The 10,302-nt window shown below is 37.6% G+C and overlaps 1 protein-coding gene across 2 annotated transcripts in view; it reads left to right on the top strand.

Moving 5' to 3' along the window:
* Positions 1-10,302, top strand: part of IFT56 (intraflagellar transport 56) — a 52,067-nt gene that overhangs the window by 40,358 nt on the left and 1,407 nt on the right. Inside the window, exons 16-18 of one of the 2 annotated variants that reach the window (XM_072867618.1) lie at positions 2,547-2,653; positions 6,282-6,415; positions 7,772-7,906. In XM_072867618.1, the coding sequence (XP_072723719.1) occupies positions 2,547-2,653; positions 6,282-6,415; positions 7,772-7,883 (353 nt within the window). In that variant the 3' untranslated portion in view covers positions 7,884-7,906. Of the gene's footprint in view, positions 1-2,546; positions 2,654-5,436; positions 5,823-6,281; positions 6,416-7,771; positions 7,907-10,302 lie in introns of those variants that run through there. The other variant, XM_072867625.1, reaches the window with a different exon arrangement.

Consider the following 10,302-nt stretch of genomic DNA (forward strand, 5'->3'; position numbering starts at 1 on the left):
ACCAGTGAACCTTTTTCTTCTCAATTGGCTACTCAATTGCTTGAGTGAAGGTTTTTTGTCTTAAAAAGACTGAGTTACAACTCTAAAATGTTCAGAGTAAAACATAAAATAGAAGCATCCATACTGGGTCAGGCCCAAGGGTCTGTCTAACCCCAAGAGTAGCCAATGTCAGATACCTAGGGAAGAGAAGAATCAGGCAAGCATACATGTTTTTTTTCTACCATGTTATGCTTCATGTTGTCCAAATTCCTGTGCCTGAGGGATGTCCTTTATAATCTCCATCATGCTTTTTCTTTCGTAAACTTTTCCATTCTTCCCTTGAAACCAGAAAATTTTTGCTATGTTTAATATCCTATACCAAATTTTATTTAGTATTTCTAAATTTTATTTAGTATTTCTTTTAAAACATTGCAGAGTACACCTCAGTACAGATACAGTGGCAGCGCCACATGCAAAATAGTATAGAGGTGGGCTTTTCTGATGACTCTCTGAGACTCCCTAGGCTAATTTGTTTTTCTTACAGTGCCTCAATACAAAAATGTTCATATGTGTATCATACAATTTTCAGTAGTTGTACTTGGAATGTAAATACATTTGTTTTGGAACATTATGGCATATCGCAGATGTGGTCAACATCTCTAATGTGATCTTTCCAGACAGGCATATCACACCTATAGATGCCTATCTATGGCTCTCTTTTAGGACATGCCAGTTTATTTCCTTCTTCATTAAGCTGCAGTACCTGGTTGTGTTTGAGTGTTTCATATGTGAATGTTTTATGTGAATTTTTTTGATGGGAGAACTCCCATTGCAAAGGGAAATCATGGCTCAGTAGACAGTGTTCATCCCTTTGATTCCGTGCTTTAGTAGTTCTTTGACATACATCTGGGGATGCAGAACTCTTTGAAAGTGCTACTTATTATGCAAGAAGTAGAATCAACACCATGTTATCAATTAAAAATTTTCTAGCTCTTTCATAAGAGTTGCTATTTATTCTTGAGTGTGTCTTTTGCCATTCTGAATTCCTGCTAAAGTTTCAGTAGAGCTGCTGTATTCTTCTGTGGCTGTCTTAAAATTTTGATTTTTCATTCCCAAACAGCTGCTAGAATCCTTTGCAGAAACAACTGTTCAGTGATGAGTATAGTTATCTTTTTATGTCAAGTATGTAAATTACTATTAGATGCTTCTGGATAAAAGCTGCAGTAGAAATTACAAAGCATTATAATACATTCATGTCAGAGTATGATTAGGTATTGAGTCATAAACAATTCAATGCTGAAATATTTGCAAAGGGCAAAGAGCACCAGAGATGCATCTTTTTGGATGCTAGACAGTATTTTTTTGTTTAATATTATTATACTATTTATACCAAATTCTTCTTGAAAAGAAGGTAAAAAACCCATTGAATTAGCACAGTACTCCATTTCTTTAGATAGATGGGTTGGTATTTGGAAATTAAGACCTGGCTGTTTGCCACTGTGTTATAGTATCTGGAGCTGATGAAAGAAAAATCTGATTTGATGTCTTGCTGCCTCCTAAATGAGAAGTGTCCATAAATTCTGTGATTTGGTGTTACATGTTTATTGTTGATATTGCCACCCATTCTACCTGCGACATATGTATTGGCACAGTGGGCACAGATATAATAAGCTAAAAAGTCCCTCTTTTGAAAGAGAAGTGTTCCATGTGTGAACAACGAGCTACTCTGTGAGTAGCTGGCAAGACTTAATTTCATTTTCTTTTCTCCCAGTACTTGAATGAGTCTGGAATTACCAATATCAACCTCAGATTCAACAGAATGGGTTCTTATCTCCAGAAAATCAAATTTTAGAATTCTTTGTGTTCAAACATCCTTGTAGAATTTCCACTAGCTGAGATGGAAGATTCAGATTCTTTTATTTCTAATTGTGTATAGCAGTGATGTTTAAAGTTAAAGGCCAATGAAAAATTCTAGTCACACAGGCAAATTTAAAATCAGCACCAAATCTCAGGAATTTGGAAATATTTTTTCTAGTAGATGCATAATGATAAGTCTTGTTATGCTTGTAGGGACTTCGCTCCCCCTCTTTGGTTTGCTATGATTCATGGGGATTTAATGTTTAGATTGAGGTGGGCACCAAGTACTAAAGACCTCAGTTCAGTGCCAATTAAATTTTTTCTGTAAGGACACATAATCCTAAATCTCACCATCTAAATGGATAGCCACAGTTCATTGTCCTGCATAAAATAACTTCTCTAATGCTTTCCATTCTATTTCTTAATCACATCTGAAATCATGAGAGTTGTGCTTATTGCTGTTATCTGTGAAATATAAATGGAGATGTAAACGCCATAATTATTCCTCTTGACGTTGGTATTCTCTGATGAATTGCTGTTATCGCTAGTAAGGCAGAAGATAAGGACAAGTCTCCCTTCCCAACCTCATGCTCACATTAAGCATGCATTTACATTAAGCAAAGAAATTTAGGAACATTTATTCCACCTGCCATTGAGTATTGTGGATGGCATATTCTTTTCACAATCCCAGCTTTTTGTTGTTATTGCAGATATTATGAATAAGAAACCACAGTTGGCCTGGAAACTCTATCTGAAGATGGAGACCTCAGGAGAGTCCTTTAACCTTTTGCAGCTCATTGCAAATGATTGCTACAAAGTGAGTCTTCTCTTTAGAACTTGGTGTATGGCATGTTAATTCAGTGATTGTACCAACAGCCACTTTTTTTATACTTTCCATCATTGTCATCACTAGTGAACTTTCTTTTATAACAGCAGGATGTCTAATAATGTAGGTGAGTTGGCAAGGATTAGTCAGTATTTTAACCTACAGGCCTTCTTGGTAGACAGACCACTGATTAAAATGTTGGTAAATTACTGCATGCTTGAGCTATCAATAACAATAACAGTTTCTTCTCCTGATAGGGATTCATTGTTGGTAGAAATGACAAGAAACTTTTAAGAAAAAAAAATCTAGCATAGATTCAGCAAGGACCCTCATGCTGCATTTTTTTCTGGGACAGCGTTATTTTTTCCTTAAAGCTTGTAATGGCAATGGGAGATACTCCTTTGTTAATCATAAGGAAATGGAAAGAGAATTCACACAACTACTATTCTATCTGCCCAAGTGGGGCAAAGAGACATGGTGTGTGTGTAGTCATTAGGAATAAAACTACTCAGAAAAAACGGTGAGCTTAACTGCGTACAGCAGGATCCCTGCTAACACGTAATAGTTCTTCTTTTGAACCTTTTCTAGAGGGGACTTTTAAAGACATGAGGTTAGACTAAGCTGTCTAACATTTTTAAAAGTCAAGCTAGACAAGACAATGTCCACTTTAGTAGGGATGCTCTGGGCATTTTAGAACAAGTTAAAATATATGCTACCTTACTTGTACTAAGCTTCTAGATTGTGTTTATTAGTTCTGATGCTCCATGCTAATACACTGCTGGCACACCTCCAAATTCTAGTTTATACAAAACTACATTAATAATGAAGAGATCTTGGGAAGTTGATTACAATTCTGCCTAAATTCCTAACATCTAATTCTTCAGATGGTGTGTATACACAGTGAGACTTAGCTCTGATTCAAGTTTTTTTGCTGTTCTGCAAAGCATGGAAAGAAAACATGAGAGCTTCATCCACAGAATAGAGGCATATAAAGAAAACTTGTTTGAGAGGATTGTAAATGGCACTATAGGAGGAAGAAAAATTGGTTGTCCTATGCAGAGTACTGCTGTGCAAGATTTCAGTAGACAATAATAGAATGCTGTATCCGGCATCCTCTCTGCCATCTACAAGGATGATTGCACTGTGTTGGGACCTAGAGGGGTAGCAGCTCAGTGACAGGAGAAAAGGATGTTCTTTGGAAAAGTGTCATGGTGAGACACAGGCCATCCACTTTTCAGAATGTATTGGCCAGCCAGAAGGTAGACTGAAGTTATTTGGGGAGCAACCGTTTTAGATTTAAATTAAATATAGAATATAAAGCGAGATTGCAATTTTGTGATTGTGCAAATATAGTAGTTCACTGTTTTAAGAAGGCAGATGTGAGAAGAGCAGAACACAGATAATGGGTGTAAAGCTCACGGAGCTGGTTCAGTGGAGCCTGATGCAAGTGAATACACAAGAGCTAGCAGCTATTAGCATAGGCTTATTAGCGATACAGTGACCAAACTTGCCATCATAGAGGAAAGATAGTAAACTGAGTCCTATTGGAAAGCCTCCCAATGATTTGCAGTTCAGCCAAGCTCTCCAAAGAGCAGCAACATCCGCATACTATCTGTAACATTCTTTTTTGCTGTTTCCTTCATCTGACAAAGTAACGTGTTCTCAAAATCCTAACAAACACATAACTGAAAGTCAGGAAATCTACCTTGTGATCTCAAAAGCATTCTTCTAAAACTGAGCAAATTCTCTTGCGCATCTTTCAAGTATTCAATCCACCATCTCATTCTAAAAGTCTTGTTGCTCAAGCAAGTGGCTATGCCTCTGGTGTTTCCCGTAGCTGCAATTTATGAAAGCAAGTTGACAATCAGACCTTATGTAAAATTTCTCTCTAGACCATTTTAAGTCTCACTTAAATCAGTTGATTACTTTGCCTAAATTCTTCTCAAAACCTTATTGTACTCTAGAGGAGAAGCAGCTCCACACTTTGGATTTATCTAGAGCTCTTAAAAACTGCACTTACAGGACTACACTTTTCAGCCTAATTATGTGTCTACATATGGCCATAAATGACTGCTCCAAAGACCAAGGAATTTCATTTCAAAAATGATTACTATAGTGTTACAACTTGTCTTTCTACACTACCAGCTGTTTGTACCTCTTCCACTAAATGGCAAGGCCCATGTTGTTTGAGTTTATGTAGCATTTTCCAGTTGTTTCTGAAACATTATATTATATTGGAGGTCCACAGACAGCACCATAGCTGTAACTTAAGAAGGCAGTTGCACTAGGATTCACTCAACAGAATGCTGAATGAACATGGATGGATCAAGGTCAACAGTGTCCTGAGACTAGGTGTAGCTGGATGCCCCATTGCTATGCTGATAGAAGTTGTTCAGGGATGCAGGTCTTCTGGCTAATTTCCTGCTGCTTTTCATGCAATAGCCCATCTTATCCATATAGGGAACAGCATGTGACTTGGGGTGAAGCTTTTACGTCTGATAGAAGGAGGACATTAAACCGGTATCTGCTTAATGGAACTAGATCAGATGCCAGTTTGGAGAGATCAGTATTCAGTTCTTTTCTTTTTAGCTGACACATCTGATACTGTTTATACTTACTACCTTTATTCCCATCCATTTAGGCGCTTGCCAGTCACTGTGGTTAAAATAACCATTTATGTGAAGAAAAGGGAATTATTACTCATTCTGTAATACCTGTGCTTCTGTGACTAAAGTTTCCAAACGTAACTCCTACCGCCTGTCCTCTTTTCTCAGCAGATGCAGGCTTCCAGCCACCAAAGGATGGGAGGCTGTGCTCAGTCTACCTTCTGTGCTCTCTCATGGGAAGATGCTAGCCACAAACAACATTGCTATTCAGGCTTGCCTAAGTGAAGAACACTCACAGTCATAGATAAGGTCCACATGAGTTATGCTGACTTCAAAAGCCAGAGTTACTGTAGTCACTCCTTCCACGCTGACTGTTGCCAACCAACTTGCTTCTTGTTCCCGTTTTACAAGTAGAGAACCTAAGGCAGAAAAGGTAGGGTACACAGTGGATTTTCCTATGCTCAGGAAAATTTTGGATTATAGAGTCACTGAATCTTATTTTGTACTGTACTGTAACAGTGAAGAAAAAAATTTAGCTCCAAGTTAAACCCAAAAGACATCCAAATATGTCTCTGTGACCATCTGTAGGTGAGGAAAAGTGGTTCCATTTACAAATGTTTGGAATAGTTTGAAGTTGATATTCTATCAAGGACTTTGGTACAGTCAGTACGACACTAGATAGGGTACCTCATAAAAAAAGAAGTTCTGTTAGCTAGTGTTATCTGTATATGATCAAAACAACAGTGCTGATCATTGCCAGCTAATAAAGTTCACAGTGCAGTTTGTCTATAAAATGTTCAAAGACATAGACCAGTAATGTTATAATACCACCTGTTTCCCTACGTAGAACTGAAATGTGCCTGTTCTGTGTCACTTGCTGCCTGCAGAAAAACAGGAAAATGCGCATTGCTTCTGTGACTTACTGCTGATTTCAGAAAACTGAGCTCAAAAATTTTAATCCCTTTCTGAAAGATGGTCACATAGTCAGGAATAATGTTTCACTTTCTGTGCAGTTGCGTCAGTTTTACTATTCAGCCAAAGCCTTTGATGTTCTGGAGAGATTGGACAGTAATCCTGAATACTGGGAAGGCAAGAGAGGTGCTTGTGTGGGTGTCTTTCAGATGATTTTAGCTGGCCGAGAAGCAAAGTGAGTATTCTGTGTTGTATCTGAATTTATTTTGCTCTCTTCCTATTTCCAGTTAGCTGTAAGCCAGAATCATAATCTTAGCTTTAGGACTACGTATCTTCTTCCAATTCTTTATTGACCTTTCAGAGAATCAACAGTCTGGCCAGTGGTTCCATAAGCAGTGTTCAATTTGAAGTGTATCTTCCACACCAACAGTTATCAAATATATGGTGGAGAATAACTTAGCAGAGAATGTTATGAACTGTAGGAAACCAAAATACATTAGTCATTATACTAGGAAGAGCTAAGTTATAAATGTAGTATGTTCATGAACTGAGGGAAAAGAACCTCACTTCATGCTGATGGCATAAGAATGGAAAACTGTCCCATGCCGTTTTAAGGTTCATAGAACAGAACTGAGGAAACATTTACTCAGTGCTGTAGGGAGGACATGATTTCTCTAAACAATGAGTAGATGAGACTGTGTTTTCACTAAAATTTGCTTCCTGAAGACACCGTCCATGTCAGACAAATACACTTACTTGATGAAAGCTTAAAGGAAATTATCTGTGTTACTGATAAGTTTGCTTTCGGCCCATTTCACTGGATGGGAGAATGAGAGTGAGTAGTGAGGCTGTATTTAAGAACTGTTCCCTTGTGAATATTCTGCTGTGATGCCAGATGGCCGTTCTCCCCTGGCCAAAGTTGCTGTTTCATACATGACTGGTAGGTGTGTATCTTGGCTTCTACACCTTCCTTGTATTCCCTTCTCTGCTGGAATAATCTCATTAACTACTGCACCCTTCAAGTGTCCTTTTAGCAATTACTGCAGTAGATGCAGTAAAATACACATAGCTTGCCTGTTTTTCAATATGCATACAAGTTCTTGCTGTAAAGTAGCTGGGAAAGTGCAGCTTCATACTGGTTTATTCTATTGGCAATGTTCATTTCCATGTTATTTGTATTTATGTGTAAGGTGCTTTGGCAGCATTAAACTAGATGTTGCCATACTGAAGACTAGCAAGTAGCATTAAAGGAAAAAAAAAAAGTTTGTTCTGGGGAACTATTTTGCAAGAGTAAGGACTTATATATAAATACACACACATGTGTGGACTAAACTCCAAACTAATTACACTTTGCTGATTTTTTTTTTTTAACTTTTAATTTCTCTCCTTGTTGCAATTGTATACAAGACTCTTTTCTTTTTGGTCCCCTGGGATCTAATCTACTGTGCATTTTAACCTGTTCCTGCTCTGCAGATGAATGGGCCTCTCTGTCTAGGAACCATGTTTTGCAAAATAGTTTGGATGTGGGTAGTTGTTTGTTGTATCAGGTGGGTCTCACCCTCATTTAAATCTTTGCTTTTCACCTTTGTAGAGAGACTCTGCGGGAAGTACTGCATCTTCTGAAGAGCACTGGTAATTCTCAAGTAGAATACATTGTCCGCATCATGAAAAAGTGGGCCAAGGAGAACAGAGTTCCTGTTTAAGTCAGTGCCACAAAACGAACAGGGTCAGTTACTATTGTGTGTGTGGCTGTAAGATGTGGGTCTTGGTTTCTCCTGTGCATTCTGGGTATCTCTTTCCTTGTAGGACTTTAGACTGTCAAGCAGGTTGACCCAGCTGAGCAACAGCATAGTGCAGTGAGATTGCAAAACGTTGAGCAAGTGGTTTTTTTTTTCATTAAAGCTTTATTGGTACTTTTTCTGTTGCACCACTCTCTATTCCTCATTCAATGTGTCTCATTGTTTTTAGTAGTAATTCCAAATGTCCACAAGTCAAAGTGCTCCTCAGATGTTCCCCAGTTTTCTTAACACAAGTTACTGGAGTGCTTGGGGAGGGGGGGGTCAGCAAGTCTTCTGGCCTCTGGAGAAGAATCATTTGTTAAATGGCTGAGACAAATCTACTTCAGCAAGAGGTGGAATGTGGCAAGTAGAGAGGATGACGGTGACAACCAAAAGCCAGTACTAGGGTATCAGATAATATATAAAAGACTTCTATATATTACCTGACTGGGGTGAAATACAAACCGTATTCTGCGCACTGTCTTTTTCTGGATAAATCTCAATAACTAATACCTTCATCTCTTATTTTGTCTATAAGGATTGTTTTCTCTCCTACCATTAATTCTGAAGATGAAGGTTAATCAATCCAAAATGCCAAGCTCCAAAGAGGCTTATTTGCTTTCTAGGCTGGTAGCAAAAGCATGACGGTACCATCTTTTTCAGAGCATGGAGATTTGACCAACTGTATTGTTCAGTCTTGCTTTGAGGTCTGACACTCAAAACATGTATTCATGTTAATATAATTCATGTGAGTAATCCATTTAGTTTAGCAAGGACTGGATGTTTTGAATAATTTTCTTCAGCATTTACCACCCTAGTTAGCAATATATTTATTATATTTTTTGATTTATTATACTCTCCTGTTTTCTAAGGAGAACAGTTCAGGGAATACATAATTCTAAAAGAAGGCAACAGTTGTAACATAGAAATGTAGTATATGTTTTGCAGTGAAAAACATTTGTATATTATTTGTAAAAGGAAAATTTACAATTTGTAAATTTGTAAAATATGGAGTATTTTTTTTAACTTTTGGGGGAAACTCAGAATACTGTATTCTCTACTGTCTGTGCTTTGATTAAAGCTCTTAATTGAATCTACAGTTGAACATTGGTCTGTGTTGCTTCATACTGAAGAAGTTGAAATCGTATATTCATTTTGCTGTGGAAGAGGGCAGATTTGTGACTGGTTGTTAAATGTATGTTCAATAACCAGTCAAAGGCAAGCCAATGGCCTTGGTCCTGATTTTATGGTGGTTTGATGCTGAAAATAAGGAGGCTGGGTGTATAAGGAACATATACACCTTTCTGCCATATAGCATGTCAGTATTTTTACTGCTTCAAGCAAAAACTGTGGGTATCATCATTCAGGTATCTAGAATTACATTGATAGTTGTGGCTACTTGCATTTACATGTATTTACATCTACAAAACTGATCCATCATACTAGCAACAATAACAGAGCCTTTCAGCAGGGGCAACATTACACTGATTCAAGAGGTGTGAAAGGACCAGTATTTTCCCTGAAAGCAGTTAGAAGACACCTTTCATGTGTAAAAGGCATTTTTGTTTTCCCTCCCACTTTAATTAATTTGGAAACAGATCGGGAATACAATTATGAGTCTTGGTACAAAGCTTCAAAAAATCATGTTGGTGGCTTTGTAGCAGATGTTAAATGCACCTAATTACTCCCTTTATTGAAGCCCAACCTGCAGGAGAGCTGAAGAGCATCCAAATCCATTGCAGACCATTTTACATGTTGGTTGAATCTTCTGAAATAAGTGTGATGGCATTGCAACATAAGGGCTTGGGGACTAATTTTAAATTCTCTGTCCATGACCAGTGAAGAAGTTTCTGAAAACTTCAACTTTATTCACTATAGTCACAGAGTCATATTTGATATCCTAAATAATGTGGGGTTTAGCACAATGCATTTTATTGACCGGTAATAAAGCTTTTGTCAATTAAGACATAAAGAACAGGGGACTGCAGGGCTTTGCCTTGAGCAGTGATGAAGTAAAAGATATATTACATATTGTCCTAGCATTTAGGGTCTTGGTAATGGAACAGATATGTAAGTACTATTATAATGCAGAACAAGAAAAGTGCTGAAATATTGGTGTTTATTTTACCTTAGAAATACGTTCTAAGAACATCTTCTGTTATTTAATCTGAGGTCATGTTCAAAGGACAGGGGTGTGAATAGGAATTGCCTTAGATGATACAGAAAGGGAAGTTAACAAAGAATTTCTAAAGCTGTTTCTCAAGGTACAGCTAACAAAATTTTATCCCTGCCTATTTCCATATTTTCCTGAACTGTGGAAATTTAAGGAGTCAAGGTACTCTGA

Source organism: Ciconia boyciana, chromosome 1, assembly GCF_034638445.1.
Source record: "Ciconia boyciana chromosome 1, ASM3463844v1, whole genome shotgun sequence".
NCBI classification, from domain to species: domain Eukaryota; kingdom Metazoa; phylum Chordata; class Aves; order Ciconiiformes; family Ciconiidae; genus Ciconia; species Ciconia boyciana.